The sequence below is a fragment of the Dromiciops gliroides genome, chromosome 1 (genome assembly GCF_019393635.1).
Source record: "Dromiciops gliroides isolate mDroGli1 chromosome 1, mDroGli1.pri, whole genome shotgun sequence".
NCBI classification, from domain to species: domain Eukaryota; kingdom Metazoa; phylum Chordata; class Mammalia; order Microbiotheria; family Microbiotheriidae; genus Dromiciops; species Dromiciops gliroides.
This window is the reverse complement of record NC_057861.1, coordinates 570,640,483-570,661,804: the sequence shown is the minus strand read 5'-3', so window position 1 is coordinate 570,661,804 and position 21,322 is coordinate 570,640,483. Positions and strand designations below refer to the sequence as shown.

At 35.5% G+C, this 21,322-nt stretch overlaps 1 protein-coding gene across 2 annotated transcripts in view; it reads left to right on the top strand.

Annotated features, from left to right (window-relative positions):
- Positions 1–21,322, top strand: part of SYK (spleen associated tyrosine kinase) — a 197,669-nt gene that overhangs the window by 153,312 nt on the left and 23,035 nt on the right. For both annotated transcript variants that reach the window (XM_043977547.1, XM_043977546.1), the window contains one exon: positions 18,093–18,282. In XM_043977547.1, coding sequence (XP_043833482.1) covers positions 18,093–18,282 — 190 coding nt within the window. The remainder of the gene's footprint in view (positions 1–18,092; positions 18,283–21,322) is intronic.

Below are 21,322 nucleotides of genomic sequence, written 5' to 3'. Positions count from 1 at the left end.
AAATAGAAAAAAATATGAAATACCTCATTGGAAAGACAACTAACCTGGAAAATAGATCCAGGAGAGACAATTTGAGAATTATTGGATTGCCTGAAAGCAATGATCAGAAAAAGAGTCTAGAAACCATATTCCAAGAAATTATCAAGGAGAACTGCCCTGATATTATAGAAGCAAAGGATAAAATCATCATTGAAAGAATCCACCAATCACCTCCTGAAAGAGATCCCAAAAGGAAAACTCCAAGGAATATTGTAGCCAAATCCCAGAATTATCAGATGAAGGAGAAAATACTCCAACCAGCAAGAAAGAAGCAATTTACATATCATGGAGCCACAGTCAGGATTACACAGGACCTGGCAGCTTCAACATTAAAGGATTGCAAGGCTTGGAATATGATATTCCAGAAAGCAAAGGAGCTTCGATTGTAACCAACAATGAACTACCCAGCAAAACTGAGCATTCTCTTTCAGGTGAAAAGATGCACAATGAATGAAATAGGGAACTTTCAAGGTTTCCTGATGAAAAGACAAAAATGGAATAGAAGATTTGATCTTAACATACAAAACTCAAGAGAAGTTTAAAAAGGTAAACAGCTGGGAAAAAGTTGTTCAATAAGGTTATACTGTTTACATCCCTACATGGGAAAACAATACATATAACTCTTGAGAACTCTATTTCTATTTGGGCAGACAAAAGGATAATACACAGAGGGTATAAGTTTAAATTGTCTTTGATGTGATGATATAAGGGGTGAAAAAAAGGAGTTTATGGGGAGAAGAGGAAAGGGGAGCTGGAATGGAGTTAATTACATTGAATTAATTACATTAATTGAAGGGGTGCAAAAAACCTTTTACAGTACAGGGAAAGAAGTGAGGGGTGAGCATTATTTCAACCTTACTCTTATCGTATTTGGTTCAAAGAGGGAATAACATATACATTCATTTGGATAAAGAAATTTAGCTTATTCTTTAAGGAAATAAAAGGGTAAGGGGAAAGGGGGGGCACTGATAGAAGGGAGGGCAGAAGTAGGGAAGAAAAGGATAAAGAAAAGGGAGGAGGGCTGATAAAAGGGAAGGCAGTTTGGTAGAGGCAGGGGTTAGAAGCAAAACATTGGTGAGGGGGAATAGGGTGAAAGAAAGGGGGAAAAGTACAATGAAAACAAGCAAACAAATAAAATAGAATGGAGGGAAATAGTAATAACTGTGAATGTGAATGGAATGAACTCTTCCATAAAAACAGAAACAAATAGCAGAGTGGATTAAAAAACAAGAATCCTACAATATGCTATTTACAAAAAACACATTTAAAGCAGAGAGATACATACACAGTAAAGGTAAAAGGTTGGAGTAGAATATATTATGCTTTAGGTGAAGTTAAAAAAATCAGGGGTAGCAATCCTTATCTCACACAAAGCAAAGGCAAAAATAGATTGAATTACAAGAGATAAGGAAGGAAACTACATCTTGCTAAAAAGTATGAAAAATAATGAAATAATATCAGTGCTAATGTGCCAAGTGATATAGCATCCAAATTCTTAGAGGAGAAGTTAAATGAGTAACAAAAGGAAATAGACAGCAAAACTCTACTAGTGGGGGATCTGAATTTTCCCCTTGCAGAATTAGATAAGCCTAGTCACAAAATAAGTAAGAAAGAAGTTAAAGAGGTGAACAGAATGTTAGAAAACTTGTAGATGTCTGGAGAAAATTGAATGGGGATAAAAAGGAATATACCTTTTTCTCAGTGGTACATGGCACATATTCAAAAATTGACCATGTATTAGGGCACAAATCCCTTATAGTCAAAAGGAGAATGGCAGAAATAGTAAATAAATCCTTCTTAGATCATGATGCAATGAAAATGACAAGTAATAAAGAGCCATGGAAAGGTAGACTGAAAATTAATTGGAAACTAAGTAATCTCATCCTAAAGAATGAGTGGGTCAAACAAGAAGTCATAGAAACAATCAATAACTTCATCCAAGAGGATAACAATAATGGGACAACATACCAAAACCTACAGGGATGCAGCCAAAGCAGTGCTTAGGGGAAATTTTATAGTTCTAAATGCTTACATGAATAAAAAAGAGAAAGAGATATCAATGAATTGGAAATCCTGTAAATCAAAGGAGAAATTAATAAAATTGAAGGCAGGAAAACTATAGAATTAATTAATAAAACTAATAACTGATAGATAAACCTTTGGTTAATTTAATTAAAAAAAAAAGAAAAAGAAAACCAAATTATCAGTATCAAAAATGAAAGGGGTGATTCTACCACCAATGAAGTGGAAATTAAAGCAATAATTAGGAACTATTTTGCCCAACTGTATGCCAATAAATTTGACAATCTAAATGAAATGGATGAATATTTACAAAAATACATACTGCCCAGGTTAACTGAAGAGGAAATAGAATCCTTAAATAAGCCCATATTAGAAAAAGAAATTGAACAAGCCCCTAAGAAAAAAATCTCCTGGGCCAGATGGGTTTACAAGTGAATTCTACCAAACATTTAAAGAACAATCAATTCCAATATTGTACAAATTGTTTGGAAAAATAAATGAAGAAGGAGTTCTACCAAATTCGTTTTATGACACAGATATGGTGTTGATAGAAAAACCAGGCAGAGCCAAAATAGAGAAAGAAAATTATAGACAAATTTCCTTAATGAATATTTTGTTTTGTTTTGTTTTTGTTTTTGTTTTTGTTTTTTGTCGGGGCAATGAGGGATAAGTGACTTGCCCAGGGTCACACAGCTAGTAAGTGTCAAGTGTATGAGGCCAGATTTGAACTCAGGTCCTCTTGAATCCAGGGCCGGTGCTTTATCCACTGTGGCACTTAGCTGCCCTCTCCTTAATGAATATTGATGCAAAAATCTTAAATAAGATATTAGCAAGGAGATTATAGCAAGTGATCACCAGTACAAAAATAATATGACCAGGTAGGAGTTATACCAAGAATGCAGGGCTGGTTCAACATTAGGAAAACTATCAACATAATCAACCATATCTATAAGAAAACTAGCCGAATTAATGATTATCTCAATAGATGCAGAAAAAGCTTTTGTCAAAATACAGCACCCATTCCTAATAAAAACACTAGAGAGCATAGGAATAGGTGGAGCTTTCCTTAAAATAATAAGTATCTACCTAAAACCATCAGCAAGCATTATATGTAATGGAGATAAGTTAGAAGCCTTCCCAATAAGATCACGGGTGAAAGAAGGATGTCCATTATCACCTCTCTTATTTAATATTATACTAGAAATGGTAGCTTTAGCAATAAGAGAAGAAAAAGGAATTATAGGAATTAGAATGGGCAAGGAGAAAACAAAACTATCACTCTTTGCAGATGATATGATTGTATACTTAGAGAATCCTAGAAAATCAACTAAAAATTGTTTGACACAACTTTAGCAAAGTAGCAAGATATAAAATAAATCCACACAATTCATCAGCATTTCTATTACATGACCAACAAAGTCCAGCAGCAAGAGATAGAAAGAGAAATTCCATTTAAGGTAATGGTAGACAATATAAAATACTCGGGAGTCTACTTGCCAAGACAAACCCAGGATCTACTCTATGAACACAACTACCAAACACTCTTCACACAAACCAAATCAGATCTAAATAATTGGAAAAATATCAACTGCTCATGGGTAGGATGAGCTAATATAATAAAAATGACAATTCTACCTAAATTAATTTCCTTATTCGGTGCCATATCAGACTGCCTAAAAATTATTTTATAGTTAGAAAAAAATAATAACAAAATTCATCTGGAAAAACAAAAGGTCAAGAATATCAAGGGAACCAATGAAAAAAAATGCACAGGAAGGTGGGCTAGCTGTGCCAAATCTGAAGCTTTACTATAAAGCAGCAATTATCAAAACTATTTGGTACTGGCTAAGAAACAGAGTGGTGGATCAATGGAATAGGTTAGGCACAGGAGACACAGTATTAAATGACTTTAGTAATCTACTGTTGATAAACCAAAGGACTCCAGCTTCTAGGATATGTGTAATTTAAGATTCTGAATGTGGATTCTTATCTGTTCCCCCAGTTTTGGGGGAAACTGACTAAAATCACTGATAAAATGAGTTTAGGTTTTTAAGGGTTTATTGGAAAATAGAAAGAAAAAGTTTGAGAACAGAATTCCAACAGCCTGGCATTCCTATCTTTCCTCAAATTTCCTGTGAAGTCCTCTGCCACCACCACCATCAAGTCAGGAACCCAAAAGCTGAGAGCTCTCCGTGCAGGCTCCCTTTCCTCCTTCCTGTCTCCTCCGAGAAAATAGGAGGCTCCTCAAGTTGATTGGCTGGTAGCCTTGATAGACAGCACCCATGAGCAAACGTCATTTCCTGATGCCAAGGAAAAGCCACAATGCCTCTGAGGCATTTTCCTCATGGCGGAGCTTTTGCACAGCAAGTCTCCAGTAGATGGCATCATTCCCATCATTACAGTCCCCCCTTTTGTTTCATTTGAAAAACGAATGCATTTGCTCAATGAAACAACCAAAAATAATATCCTATGCTAGCTAACAATATGTAAATAACAATATAGAAAAGGAAGAGAGGAAAGTTTTGTCCAGAAGGGCAGTTTTTTTGTCCTCATGAACCGACGCTTTGACATTAGTCTTGCAAAGGGAGGGCCTCTGCAGAGGGTACATGTTACAGATGATGTAACACAGAAAGGAGATAGTAAAAACTAACAAAACAAAACAGTTCATATAGAGTCTCTGATTTCTCTTGTCTTCTTGAAGTGGTAAGATGTCATCAGGAGGAAGCTGGATTCTGGTCTGGAAAACTGGATTCTGGACTCTGGTCTGGAAAGCTGGATTCTCTTTAACTGATTGAATTGCTGGATTTTTACTAAACCTTAGCATAGCATTGTCAATGATCAAATTAATAAATTCCATTACATTCCCTCCTTTATATCCTTAGACTTCTAATAGAGGGTTGAGGTAGTTATGCAATCTGTAACACTTTTTACCCCCATGTGTCTGGATCAAAGCCAAATTTAGTATGTGTTCATGACACCTGAAAAATGTTATGGAAAGGTTATCATACCATATCTCATGGTTCCGAGACAGCCAGTGATTATGCTAGGTCACAGGTGAGTTCAACTGAGTGAGATAAAAAGAAAAATAAGTTCAGTTAAGTTAGGTTAAATTAGGAGGGAGAGAGGATGAATACTGGACTGTGCCTAGTAATTGTGCTCTACATAGTCACCATCATAAGCAAACCATGGACTTAGGTATACCTGTCTCTCCTTTTGTTGCACATATATTCTCTCCAGGGCCTGCATCAGAATTCACAGCAAGTTAGTCTCTGAAATAAGTTTCCATACTTCTGAAATCTCATATTAATTTCACCAAAGACAGTATGATGGTAAAAATGCGTGCTATGCTGCATAACTGAGAATATATTAGTGATATATACAATAATTCCAAACCATACCCAGAGTATAATGACATATAAATAATAAATGAATGTAAATAGCTGATTATATTAGACAATATTACATAATCTTCTTTTAGCAAGTAAACCACATCATCTTATACATGAATTCTCTAGTATAACAGTAGCAGATACTTAAAGTGGTGATCAATTTATCAAAAAGAAACAAGACTTCAATTAGCAAGATTCAATATTCAATGTTTTCAGTGAGGTATCAATAACCCTTTCTGGTCTTTTTTTAGTAGAACACCATAAAAAAGAAAAGAGAAGAAAAAATAAAAACTCATTAGAACTCATGGTTCTCTCAAAAAGAAAGAGTTAAAAAAAAAAAAAAGAATTCTGGTAGCTTCTGAGGAAGGCCTCACCCACAGCATATACTTAAAATGTCTTTGAAAAGTCACTTAGTTTACAAAATTGAGTTTTAAGGAAAATCAAAAGAAACAAAAGTCAAAAAACAAAGCAAAACCAAAAATAAAAAGCAAAAGATTCGCTAAGCACCCTTTTGTGTTCTTAAAGAACTTAAAGGTGTGGTGAATTCCAGGTCTTTTCAGTGCCTTTCAAAAGTCAAAACAAAGAAAACAAAAAGGATTAAAAAAAAATAGGTATATGGTAGGGAAAAGGTGGGGGAAATTGAGGTGGGCCAGAAAACCAGGCCATGTGCTTCAGTGGTTTGCCTGTAGAAGGAAATGCTTGTTAAATTTTAAGGTATTTAAGCTGCTAGAATTTGGGGCATGCCACATTGTTTTAACTGGTTCCCCAATTCTCTGTGTGCCAAACTGGCAGGGGTTTCTGAATTGTCATTGATCTTTCTAATGCTGTCTTTATGGTAGAAAATGTGGAGTTCTCTAGCATCAGTTTTGTCTGTGCCACTGATTTTCAATAAGGGCTGATTTAACTGATGAACTACCACATTCAGCTGATGCTGTCTAGCAAACACTACAATTGTATCATTTCCTCCCCACTTTCCAAATTTCTTTAATTCGTCGACATATTTTTCAAAAGGGGAGTCATTTATTCTAAAAGACTCAAACTCTTGTCTATGGTTAATCATATAAGAAGCAGCTTCTTGTCTGTGTCTGAGATGATTCCTACAGTGACCTTCTAGCTGGTCCGCTAAGGCCCTAAAAAGGCAATTTCCATCTCCCAATACTTTATGAAGACTGAGTCCCAAAGCATTTAACTGATCAGTGGGACTATCAAATGGGAGCTGCCTATTTCCTCTGGGCTCTCTTTGCCCTTTAACAGTTCCTATCGTTAGGGTTTTTAGCTCTTTAGCGTCTACCTCAGGTCTATCTGAAATCTCTTCACCTATGAATGGTGCAGGCTTTACATGAGAGCGATGAATCCATGAGTCTTTTTCACCAATTTTAATGCCAGTAGGAGTTATCAATAATACCTGAAAAGGTCCTTCCCAGGCAGGTTGGGTTCCACTGATTCTCTGAAAATTCTTTACATATATTTTATCTCCTGGGTTGAGGCTGTGCAATGAAAAGTCTAATGGGCCTGCCTGGACCACAGCTCCTGCCTCATGGAGTTCATGTAGCCTGGTCTGTAATTCCTATATATAGGAGGCAACAGAAGTATCACCTCCCACCAGTGATGGGGAAACTGGGGAAAAAGTTTTAGCTTGGATAGGAGGGTGACCAAAAAGCATTTCATAAGGAGATATATGAAGTTCTCCTCTTGGTCTACTGCGTAGATAGAATAATGCCAATGGTAGAACATCAGGCCATTTCAAATGGGTTTCAGTACATAATTTGCCAATCATACTCTTAAGCTCTTTATTGATACGTTCAACTTGGCCTGAACTTTGTGGATGGTAGGGTGTGTGGAATTTTGGAGTTACTCCCAAGAAAGAGTAGATTTGGGATAAAATCAAATCAGTGAAATGTGTGCCTTTGTCAGATTCAATGCGGGCTGGTGGGCCAAAACGAGGTACTATCTCTTTAAGAAGAATTTTGGCAACAAAGGCAGCTGTGGCTCAGGGGCTGGGAAATGCCTCCACCCACCAAGTGAGTTGATCAATTATAACAAGGCAAAATTTATAATGTCCTGCTTTTGGCATAGTAATATAATCAATTTGTAAGTGCTCAAAAGGTGTATATGCTAGAGGATGCCCTCCATAAGCTTTGGCTTTAAAAGCATACTGATTATAAGATTGACATGTGGAGCAGCCCGAGCAGATTTGAGATGCTGTGTTAGTCACACCTGGTGCTATCCAGGTTCTCTTAATAGAGTCTACAATGCCTTGTGTACCAAAATGACCTTTTCTGTGAACAGAGAGGCATACCTGGTGGTAGAATTTCCAGGGAAGAAGTGGCTTACCTTCCAGAGACACCCAGACGCCATTGATCTGTTTTGCCTTAAATTTCTTTTTCCACTTTTCTACTTCAGAATCATCATAGGTTAGATTGGAAGGAATATCCTCAGAAGGTGAAAGGTTAAATACATGTTCAGGACCTTCTAATGCAGCAAGCTTGGCTGCAGAATCAGCTCGTGCATTCCCCTTTGAAACAGGATCACTATTCCCTGTGTGGGCAGTGCAATGTACAATGACTAGGGAAGAAGGCAGTTTCAGGGAATCTAAGAGGTCCTTAATAAGGTCCCCATTGACAATAGCCTTGCCCGAAGATGTTAGGAAGCCTCATTGTAGCCAAATCATACCAATAAAGTGGCATATGCCAAAGCCATATTTCAAGTCAGTAAAAGTGGTGGCACTCTTACCTTTGGCTATATTACAGGCCTGTGTAAGAGCCACAAGTTCAGCAGCCTGTGCACTAAAATGGGAAGGAAGAGAAGCTGCCCAGAGGGTGTCATAATAAAAAACTACAGCAGCTCCAGTGAAACGGGTCCCCTCCCTCATAAATGAGGAACCATCTGTATAGAGGACAAGATCAGGGTTTTCTAAAGGAGTATCGAAAAGATTATCATGGGGTTTCTCAGGCATATCAACTAAGGAAGCACAGTCATGCAATGGCTCCCCCGATAATGGTAGATTAGGGCGTAGCGTTGCTGGGTTGAGAACTGTGCAGCATTTTAGAGTGATATTCTCATTACCTAACAGGGTTATTTCATACTTAGCCAGCCTTTGATCTGAAAAGGCTTGTGTCCTGTGTCGTAGTAAGAGAGCCCCTACTTTGTGAGGGCATTGCACTGTTAGAGGGTTACCTAGGACCAAATCAGAGGCTTTTTCTACCAAAAGAGCTGTGGCTGCCACTGCCCTAAGGCAAGGTGGTGCTCCAGCCACTACAGGGTCCAGCTGGGCATTGGTTAGGCCCCAGTGATTGAGTCAGAACTCCAGAAGCCACCCCCCTTTGTTCATGCACAAAGAGAGTGAAAGGCTTACTATAATCTGGTAGTCCTAGGGCAGGTGCTGATAACAAGGCCCGTTTTAATTCTTTTATGGCTGAGAGATGCTAGGGATCCAACTGTAAAATGTCTGGGATAGAACTTTTTGTTAGAGCTATGAGAGGTTTAGTAATTTCACCAAAAGAGGGTATCCATTGTCTACAGTACCCAGCTGCTCCCAGAATGGCTCTTAATTGCTTCTTAGTAGAGGGGGCAGAAAGTTGTTGAATGGCCTGGACTCGCTTAGAAGAGACAGAGCGAGTTCCAGCAGCCAGAATAAATCCTAAATATTCTACCTGGGGCAAACACCATTGTACCTTTGTCTTGGAAACCTTGTGTCCTCTCTTGTGCAGCTCCAGCAGTAAGTGACGGCTATCTTCCTGACAAATTTCAGCATTAGGAGAGGCCAAAAGTAAGTCATCAACATATTGTACTAGTGTGGAGCCTTTAAAGGTAATGGAGGCCAGATCCTGCTGTAAAATTTGGGAAAATAATGTGGGACTGTCTACAAATCCCTGTGGGAGTCTAGTCCAGGTCCACTGTCTATTTTTCCAGGTAAAAGCAAATAAATATTGGAAGTCCTCATGTACTGGTATGGAGAAAAAGGCAGAGCAGAGGTCTACCACTGTGAAGCATGTAGATTCACAGGGAATGGAAGAAATTATGGTAGAAGGGGAAGCCACTATAGCATGTCTAGGGATAACATAATTATTAATTGCTCTAAGATCTTGCACAAAACGATAAACAGGTTTACCATCTGGCCCAGGCTTGGGCTTTTTAACTGGTAAAATGGGAGTATTGCATGGAGAGTTATGACATGGAATAATAATACCCTGGCTTTTCAAAGCCTCAATTATAGGGGTGATCCCTTCTATGGCTTCATTAGACAATGGATATTGTGGAATGGATGGTGCTGGGTCACCTTTGGTCTTAATGATAACAGGTATAGCAGATTTAAGGAGGCCTACGTCAGTAGAGTTCCTCCTTAGGAATATCAGAAGGGATTTCAAATGTGTTCTCCACTGTTCCATGACTGTCTGAAATCAAAATTGGCAGTAAGTGGACCGTGTCCTCTGGCACCTCCAGGGAAATGCTACCATCTGGAGAACAAGATATGGTTGCTCTGAGTTTACAAAGGAGGTCACGGCCTAATAGGTTTGCAGGAGAGTCAGGCATAAGTAAGAATGAATGTTCTACTGTTAATGGACCCAGATTCACCTTGTGAGGGGTTAATTTCGCAACGGACTGGGCTTTTCCTGAAACACCACTACATTTAGAGATCCAATAGGTGTACATTCAGGGTCAGGTTTTCGCACTAGGACTGATCTTGAGGCTCCTGTATCTAATAAGCAATCATAATAAGTATTTCCAACCCTAAGGGTTATGTGGGGTTCATTATTTTGGGGAGGTGAATGTACTGGCACAAGAGGGCTAAAAAGTTCAGGGTCTGGGAACATAAAATCTTCTGTCCTTTCTCCCCCCATACACCATCAATCTTCTATATCTCTCTGTTCTGCACCCCTTTGCCTGTAACTGTTTTCATTCTGCCCACCTGTGTCTCTCTGAAAAGGTCTGTTTTGTCTTCGTCCTGCACCCCCATGAAAAGATCTATATCTGTTTTGGTTCTGCCCATCTGTATTCCTCTGATAGGAATTATATCTATTTTTGTTCATGTCTCATTTCAAAATTCTACAGAATTGTATAAAATGTCCTTGTTTATGGCAGTACTGACAAAATTTAGGGGTTTGATATTGATTCTGGGGTTCGTAATGATTCTGGGGTTGGCAGTGATTCTGGGGTTGGTAGTGGTTCTCAACTGCCCAGCTTCACTGCTTTGTTATTTCCTGTACTGGAGCTAAAATGCCTTGTCTGTTCTTTTCCTCCCTCTCATTTCCTTCGTAAATATATCTTGCTATTTCTTTAAGTCTGTCAGGACTCAACTTATTCCAATCTGGGCACTGCCTTTTAAAGTATTTTCGAATTTCTGGTAAGGACTGGTATACAAAGTAAGAGCAGATAATATGGGAATCTCTAGGATTCAATGGGTCTAGCCCAGAATGTTGCTTAGCATGCTTACACAACCCATCATAGAATCTATTAGGTCTCTCATCAGGACTCTGAACTGTATCTATAAATTTTTCCCAATTATCAGTCCTTCTAGCACAGGATTCCATTGCCTTCAGCAATGTATCTCTTGCCTCTTTTAACAGATCAAAATGCCTAGGGTCGTTGGGGTTCCATTCAGGGTCTTCAATAGGCCACCCAATGTCACCCTTTCCTGTGGCTTTCCCCTGCGGATAATATTGCTTCCATTAGCTCATTAACATCATTCCAAGTGGGCTGATATCCTCTGAAGATTGTCCTAAAATGGCCAATAACCCCTGTGGGGTCCTCATCAAATTTAGGAATTTCTCGTTTCCATATACCTAAATCTTTGGGGCTGAATGGTATATATCTTCTAAGACTTACTACAACATCATCCTTATCATGGGAGGGGATCTCGTGAAGGGGGAGGATCTTTATTCTTTCTGTTTCCTCTAAACATTAATTTTCTCTTTGTTTTCTTTTTTGTTTCCTTTGTTGATGTGTCAGCCTGAGAGGCAGATTTACATTCACATTCAGGCCCAAAGCCATCCTCCTTTTCTCCCTTTTCAGTCAATTCCTCACTTGCTACATTCCAGAGGTTCCAATAAGTTGCATCTTTGGGGGACTCAAAATGAAGGATCATTTGTAGAGTTTTCAGTGTTAAGTGACCAAAAGATCCATTCTATAACCATTTGTTTCCCAATAAGCTAGAATATTTCTTATGCCACATAAAACGCAGTTTGATAAGCCTTGCTTTTGTCATGTCTGGCTGAATTGGTAGTTTGTAAGTGTCCCAAGATGCAATTATTTTCCCAAGGGGGGAGTCATGAATGATATAAAATGTATTATCTTCCACCCCCTTTTTGTAATTCAAAAATTTCCACACTATGACACAAAGAAAAGTAAAAATTAAAATTAAAATAGGAATAGAACATTCGAATTCATAAGAACCAAACTTAAACAGAAGGTCAATCCTGGTGAAAAGCCAGGGGAAAAGGCTTAGTCCTCTTTGGTTCCGCAATTCCCGGTCCATTTTGTAAAAGGGAGCAAGGCTTGAAAATAGGAGGCTAAGAGTACTTAAGGGTTAAAATATATACTCAACCTAGGTACTTAGCTGTTAAGGAGAAACCCAATTTAAAGAGACAGGCACATGTGCAAATAAGGAAGGAAAAGAGAAAAAAAAATTCTTACCAAACTTGATCAGAAGATCAAGGATCTGCTTTATCCCTTCGTGGTCGCCAAACTGTGTAATTTAAGATTCTAAATGTGGATTCTTATCTGTTCCCCCAGTTTTGGGGGAAACTGACTAAAATCACTGATAAAATGAGTTTAGGTTTTTAAGGGTTTATTGGAAAATAGAAAGAAAAAGTTTGAGAACAGAATTCCAACAGCCTGGCATTCCTATCTTTCCTCAAATTTCCTGTGAAGTCCTCTGCCGCCACCACCACCATCAAGTCAGGAACCCAAAAGCCGAGAGCTCTCCGTGCAGGCTCCCTTTCCTCCTTCCTGTCTCCTCCCAGAAAATAGGAGGCTCCTCAAGTTGATTGGCTGGTAGCCTTGATAGACAGCACCCATGAGCAAATGTCATTTCCTGATGCCAAGGAAAAGCCACAATGCCTCTGAGGCATTTTCCTCATGGTGGAGCTTTCCCACAGCAAGTCTCCAGTAGGTGGCATCATTCCAATCATTACAGATAGGAACTCAGTATTTGACAGAAACTGCTGGGGAAACTGGAAGAGAGTATGGCAGAAGCTAGGCATGGACCAACATCTTATACCTTATACTAAAATACGGCCCAAATGGGTACATGATTTAGATATAAAAGGTATTACCATAGGTAAATTAGGAGACAAAGGAATAGTTTACCTTTCAGATCTTTGGAAAGGAGAACAGTTTATGACCAAACAAGAGATAGAGAATATTATAAAATGCAAAATGGATGATTTTGATTACATTAAATGAAAAAAGTTTTTGTAGAAACAGAAGCAATGCATCCAAAATTAGAAGCAAGACAGAAAGCTGGGAAACAATTTTTTTGGCCAGTACTTCTGATCAAGGCCTCATTTCTACAATATATAGGGAAATAAAACAAATTTATAAGAATCCAAGTCATTCCGCAATTGAGAAATGGTCAAGGGATATGAATAGGTAGTTTTTTGATGAAAAAATCAAATCTATCTATTACCATATTATAAAATGCTCTAAATCACTATTGATTAGAGAGATGCAAATTAAAACAACTTTGAGGTACCACCTGACACCTATCAGATTGGTTAAAATGACAAAAAAGGAAAATAATAAATGTTGGAGAAGCTGTGGAAAAATTGGAACACTAATGCATTGTTGGTGGTGTTGTGACCTGATCCAACCATTCTGGAGAGCAATTTGGAACTATACCCAGAGTATAATGCTGTGCATATCCTTTGACCCAGGGATACCACTATTAGGTCTTTTCCCCAAAGACATCATAAAAAAGGGGAAAGGACCCACATGTACAAAAATATTTATAGCTGTACTTTTTGTGGTGGCAAGGAATTGGAAATTGAGGGGATTTTCATCAATTGGGGAATGGCTGAACAAATTAGGGTGTAAACATGTAATGGAATACTATTGTGCTGTAAGAAATGATGAGCAGGAGAATTTCAGAGAAACCTGGAAGGATTTATATGAACTGATGCTGAGTAAGATGAGCAGAACCAGGAAAACCTTGTACACAGTATCAATAACATTGTGTGTTGATCAACTGTGATAGACTTAACTTCTCATCCTTAATTGAAATTCACAAGACTATTATAGCCAATTTCCAGAGGTCCCACAGATCAAATAGAAAATACTTTAAGCAGCCAGAAAGAAACCATTCATATACCATGCAGCCACAGTCATGATGACAGAAGATTTAATACCTACTATATTAAACAAATGAAGGGCTTAGAGTATGAAATCCTGGAAGACAAAAAAAATTGGGATTACAACCATGAATAATCTACCCAGAGAAACAGTATAATTGTTCCATGGCGAAAATGAATATTTAATTAAATAAAGGCCTTTCAAGCACTCCTAATGAAAAACCAAAGCTAAATAGAAATAAGTGTCTGAGGCTAGACACTTTCTCCACTCTGTCATGTAACTGCCACATTAAACAGTTTAAGATGATGCATGCATCTTGTAAGACCTTTATCATTATTAGGGCTGTTAAAAGGATTCTAGATAGAAGGAGAGTATGGGAGTTAATCATATTGAGATGATGTTAAAAACAAAATAGGTGAGAAAGATGGATGCCCTGGGGGAAGGGACAAGGAATAAAATGAATGGAGAAAATTATCTCATGTTACAGAGACATGGAAGGAAGAGGTTTTTTTTTTTTTTTTTTTTTTTTGGTGAGGCAGTTGGTGTTAAGTGACTTGCCCAGGGTCACACAGCTAGTAAGTGTTAAGTGTCAGAGGCTGGATTTGAACTCAGGTACTCCTGAATCCAGGGCCGGTGCCTTATCCACTGCGCCATCTAGCTGCCCCAGGAAGAGCTTTTAAAATGAAGGGGGCATGGTGGTATGGGAGGGTAATGCTTGAACCTCACTGATATCTAAATAGGTTGAAAGAGGGAGTGTGTGTATGTATATGTATATACATATACATTATATATGTGTGTATGTGTTAATATAAATATATGAATACATACATATATACATGCGTGTGTTTTCTGTGTGTGCACAGATACAACATATGTGTAACTGGTTATAAAAATCTATCTTGTACAATAGGGAACTAGGAGGGGAAGGGGATAAAAGAAAAGGAAGATAAAAAGGAGGGTAGATAAAAGGAGGCAATGGACAGAAGCAAAATAGACTTCAGAGGAGGGATAAGATAAAAAAAGATATTGAGAAGGATAAACAGAAGAAAATGGAAGTGCAGTTTAGAGGCAGCTAGATGGTTCAGTATGGATACAGTACTGGGTCTGGAGTCAGGAAGACCTGAATTACAGGAGGGAATATTAAAATTGTAATATTGGCACAAATCAACTTTCCCTTCTGAAACAAGGTAAATCTTTAAAAGAAGTTAAGGATATAAATAGCATCCTAGAAATTAGATGTGATAAAACTCTAGAGAAAACTGAATGGGAATGAAAAGGAATATACATTACCTGAGCTGTACATGGTACCTTCACAAAACTGACCATGTATTAGGGCCTAAAAACTACATACCAAATACTGAAAAGCACAAATATTAAATGTACCCTTTTCAAATCTTCATCCAGTATAATTATGCTTAATAAAGGGCTATGGAAGCATAATCCTAAATAATGAGTGAGTCATAGAACAAATCATAGAAACAATCAATAATTTCATTTAATGAAAGTGACAATAATGAGTCAACATTGCAAAATTTGCAGGAGGCAGGGAAAGCAGTACTGAAAGGAATATATCTTTACATGTGTACATCAATAAAAGACAGAAAGAGCTGATCAATGAAGTAAGTATGCAACTTAAAACCTAGGGAAAAGATCTGATTTTAAATCCCCAATTAAACACCAAAATGGAAATCTTGAAAATCAGAGGAGAGATGAAATTAAATAATAAGTGAAAATAAATTTTAAAAAATGATTGAACTAATAAATAAAATAAATAAAAATAGGAGCTGGTTTTATAGGAAGAAACAAAATAAGCCATTGGTTAATTTAATTTTTTGGTGAAAAAGAAGAAAACCAAATCATTTGTAACAACAATGAAAATGGTGAATTAACTACCAGGGAAAATGAAATTAAAACAATAATTGTTATTTTGCCCAATTCTATGCCAATAAAACTGATGATCTAAGTGAAATGAATGAGTATTTTCAAAAATGTAAGATGCCCAGATTAACAGAAGAGGAAATAGAATAGCTAAATTACAATATCTTTCAAAAAGAAATTGAAGAAGCGATCATTAAGCTCACTAACAAAATATCCTCAGGATCAGATGGATTCACCAAATTTTAGGGAATGATTAATCCTAATATTACATAAAGCATTTATAAAAATAGGTAGCATCCTACCAAATTCTTTTTATGACAGAAATATGGTTTTGATATCTAAACTAGGTAAAGCAAGAAAGAAAACTATAGACCAATGTCCTTAATGAATATTGATGCCCAAAAATAATAATAAAACAATATCCAGGAGATTATAGCAATATTTCCCAAAGATCATACACTATGAGCTGGTGTGCTTTATACAAGGAATACAGGGCTGTTTAAATGTTAGGAAAACTATCAGCATAATCAACCATATCAATAACAAAAAAAGTCACAGAAATCAAATGATTATATCAATTGATGCAAGAAAAACCCTTTTACAATACTCTTTTCTATTAACAACACTAAAAAACATAGGAATCCATAGAACTTTGCTTAAATTGATTATTAGTATCTATATAAATCCAAAAGCCAATATTTTCTGTAATGGGGATAAACTTGAAGCCTTCCTAATATGATCAGGATTGAAGCATAGTTGTACACTATCATTCCTATTATTTAATATTGTATTAGAAATGTTAGCTACAGCAATAAGAGAAGAAAAAGAAATTGAAGGAATAAAAATAGGAAATAGGACATAAAAATATTCTTTTTGGTTGATATGATTGATGGAAGGAAACCCTAGAAAATCAATTAAAAATGAGTTGAAACAATTTACAACTTCAGTAAAATTATAGGATATAAAATAAGCCCATATATATCATCAGTATTTCTATATACTACCAATAAAACCTAGTAAGAAGAGATAAGAAGAGAAATTACATTCCAAGTAACAGCAGACAATGTAAAATACTTTGGAGTCTACCTGCCAAGACAAATTTAGGGATTATATGAACACAATTATAAAACATTTTTCACACAAAGGCAGATCTAAACAATTGGATAAATATTGCTTATTCATGAGTAGATTGAGCTACTATAATAAAGATGACAATTCTATCTAAATTAATTTGCTTATTCAGTGCCATATCAATTATTTTATAGAGGTTGAAAAAAATACTAATCTATGACCATAAATACTAAATCTAAATCACACTTTAGGGGTAAAAACTCAGCATTTGACAAAAATTTCTGAGAAAACTGCAAAACAGTTTGGTAGAAACTAGGCATGGACCAATATCACACACCAAGATTTATATGTACATAACAAGGCCAAAATGAATAAATGATTTAGACATTAAATATGCTATCATAAGTGGATTAGGGGGAGAATGGGAAAATGTACCTGCTAGACTAATAGGTATGGGAAGTTTGTGATGAAACAAGAGGCAGAGGAAGTATATGTACAAACAAAATTAGTGCAGCCAAAATTAGGAGGGAAATAGGAGACTGGGGAAAATTTTTACAACAAATTTCTCTAAGGAAAGCCTCAATTTTTTCCTTTTTTTAAATCATAAAAGTATTTTATTATTTCCAGTTATATATAAAGATAGTTTTCAACTTTTGTTTTCATAAGATTTTTACTTCCAAATTTTTTCCCTCCCTCTTTTCTCTCCCCCCTCCCCAAGACAGAAAGCAATCTGATATAGCTTATATATGGTAATAAAGAACTGGAAATTGAGGGATGCCCATCAATTGGGGAATGACTGAACAAGCTGTGATATATTATTATGATGAAATACTATTATATTATAAGAAATGATGTGCACTTCACTCATGCAAAAATGAAGTGAGCAGAACCAGAAGAACATTTTCCACAGTAACAGCAATAGCATAAAGATGAACAACTGTGAGAAACTTAGACATTCTGATCAAGACAATAATTCAACAAAATTCCAAAGATAGCAAGAAAAATGCTATCTATCACCAGAGAGAGAGTGCAGATTGAACCATGCTTTTTTTAAACTTTATTTTTATTGTTTTATTTTCTTAGTGTTTTCATTTCAGGGCTAATACTGAAATATGTCTTTCATGACTTCATAGATATTATCAATATCAAATTGCTCTCTTTCTCAAGGAGAGGAGTTGTGTGGTAAAGAGGAAGACCGTTTAGAGCTCAGAATTATAAAACATATTGTTAAAACTTTTCCATGTAATTGGGGAATATTTAATAAAATAAATAAAATTATTTTTAAAACAAAAAATAAAGACAAGTATTAATTTATATGAAGGAAGTTTTTGCTTCAAGTATTTATTTTTCTGTTGTCATAACAATGAAATATTGACCTACTAAGGAACAGTTAATGATTTTCAGGCATGTCAAGGATAAGAATATCATAGAACTAGTTCATCAAGTTTCCATGGGGATGAAATATTTGGAGGAGAACAATTTTGTGCACAGGGATTTGGCTGCAAGAAATGTGTTACTAGTTACCCAACATTATGCCAAAATCAGTGATTTTGGACTTTCAAAAGCACTTAACGCTGATGAAAACTATTACAAGGTAAGTATTACAAAGTAAGTCCATGTCAGTAGTAACTAGTGGTTAAAAAATTGGAATTCAGATTGTTCTGCAATGCTTTTTTTAACAGTAGAATTTTAAAAACTGTTTAAAACCAGTTATATGTTAAAAAAGTTCTTTGTTTTTATTATTTTTGTCTTCTATAATCATGAAAGACCTTTTGCAAATTATCAGACCATGGGACTTATTAATACTTTTCTCTGACCTTTAACATAATGCTATTGTCATGAAAGAGAAAACAAAAACAAAACATTTTCTTCTTTTTTTATGGGTGTCCCATCCAATTGCTAGTCATGTGAGTGAGACATTACAGTGTTTATTCTTTCAAAATATGTAATTATAAATTATTTTAAAAAGAGAAACTACTTATATAGATCTAATTTGGTGGAAAGAGTATTTACTAAATAGTTATCTTACTTAAGGGGTTTTTTATGATTTTATGATTTCATAGTTTAAATGGAACAAAAACAAGTTGAGGAAAATTTTTTATAATTTATTTCAAAATTCATTCATTCATTCATTTATTTTAAATTTTTTATTTTATTTTATTTTAAAATTTGAACTTAAGTAAAATGATCATTTTTGTGTTCATAGAGCATAACAAACACTAGATTGTACATGAAACTATAGAACTTTTATGTACTACTTGCTTATCTTTTAAAATATGAAATAAATTTAACATGCCAATCAGAAAGCCCTCATTTCTTTTTGACCTTCCTTCAACTCACTTCTATGTGTTTTTAAAAAGATGCTTCAATGACCTTTTTTCTTTCATTTTTTTCTTTGTTATCCTATCCTTACCCTTCCTCTGTCTATCCCCAAACTGGAAAAAGGAAAAGAAAAAAATTCCTTTAATGAAATATGTGTAATCAAGCAAAACATATTCCCACATTGACCATATCTGAAAATGTATGTCATATTCTGTATCTTGAGTCCATCACCTTTTGGTCAATTAATGAGATCCTTCATCTTTGGCACTATGGATTTATCAGAGTTCTTAATCTTTCAAAGCTGTTTTTATTTATCATGTTGCTATTATTATATGAATTGCAGTCCATATTATTGTCTCTTCACTCTGCATCAATTCATAGAATTGTTATTGTTTCTCTGAAATTGTCTTTTTTGTCATTTCTTAAAGCACTATATTTCCCCCAGAGTCCATCCAACAGTTGTCATTTTCACTTTTTACCATTTATAATAATCTGATGGCTATTGGGAAAAATCTCAGAGTTGCTTTAATTTACATTTCTCTAATACATAAGTCCCTGATGATCTACAAAATCCTTTCAGGGGCATCCATGAGGTCAAAATTGTTTTCATTATAATGCTAAACCATTATTTGCTCACTAAAACACTGCCCACTATTCCATCTACATATCTGTATGAAGCTAAATTTTCTTAATATCCTTTAACAAAAACAACACATCACAAAAGATTAAATAAAGAAGTAGATATGAAAATCTAGCTACCTTCTATTAAGCCACATATTAAAGAAGTAAGCAAAATTATGTAAACCAGTGACACTTTTCTTGCTATTTTGTTTTTATCATAAGAAATATATAATATATGTTAATATGTGATAAGTATTATTATTTTAAATGAATTAGTAAACAAATATTTTAGAATGAATCAATTTTAATATCTAATACAAAAATATCAATACATATAATTTAGCTTTTTTTAATTCTTTCTAATATTTAAGATTTTTTAAAGGTCCTGAGATTTTAAAAAATGCTCAAAACCTGTTCATCTAATTATTAGTGATTTAGGGCATTTTTATATGATTGTTGAAAATATTGATGAAAAGTACCCATTCATATCACATCGAGCATTTTGGTTTCTTATATGTCTTAGAAATGATAGTTTTATCAGAAAAACATACTATAAATATTTTTTTCCAACTTACAGTTTCTCTTCTAATTTCATCTACATAAGTTTTGTTCCTGCAAAATCTTTTAAAAAAACTTTTATATAATCCAAATTCTTCTTTAACTTCTGTTAATTACTCCATCCCTTATTCGCTCATGAATTCTTCTAATATCTTAAAGGTCATTTTTCTGATTTGTTTATGACAAATTATTATGAAAGGAGATAACATTTTTTACCTCAGAGACCTAAATTAGTTTATTTTTAAAAATTCTAAAAATGTGGGGGCAGCTAGGTGGCTCAGTTGTTAGAGCACTAGCCCTGGAGTCAGGAGGACCTGAGTTCAAGTCCAGCCTCAGACACTTGACACTTACTAACTGTGTGACCCTGGGCAAGTCACTTAACCCCCATTGCCTCACCAAAAAAAAAAAATTCTAAAGTGTGGATGCTTTGAAATCTTATATTTGAACAAGCCACATCTTTGTCTTAATTTGAGTAAAAGTTTGAAATAGCTGAGCCTCTAATATCAGTGATTACTACATGATTGATCAGATTCATTTTTTTTTTGAAGAAGGCATATTAACTACTCGTAAACTAAAGGAATGGCCAAGAAGGACCATCATAACATATAGACTGTTTCTATTCATGGGAATATGGGGTCAAAGGATTTAAATATGGAAAGGATGTTGAAGTTCTGCTTTGGAATATTCATTTTACAGGAGAAAACTGAGGTGCAGAGGTTTGCTCAAGGTAATACAAACAGTAAATGGCAAAGCTTCAATTTAAACCAAGGTTCTCTGACTTCCAGTGTCACTGTTGTTGTTTTTTGTGTGCATGCTTTCTCATACTTCCTGTATTACAAATTGGAAGTTTCTAAAGAGATTTTCTATGATGTAAAGACTGGAGCATTAAACTGAAAAGAGTTTTGCCCCTGAGGAAGAATCAAATTATTCAGTGAACCTACGAATCACATGAAATACAGTTGCAGAAAACACTGGGTTTCTGGAAAGACTTACATGAGCTGATGGAAAGTGAAATACAAAATAACAGCAATATTATAAGATGATCTGCTGTGAATGACTTAGTTACTTTTAGCAATACGATGATCCAAGACAACTCTGAAGGACTTAAGAAAAATACAATCCATCTACAGAGA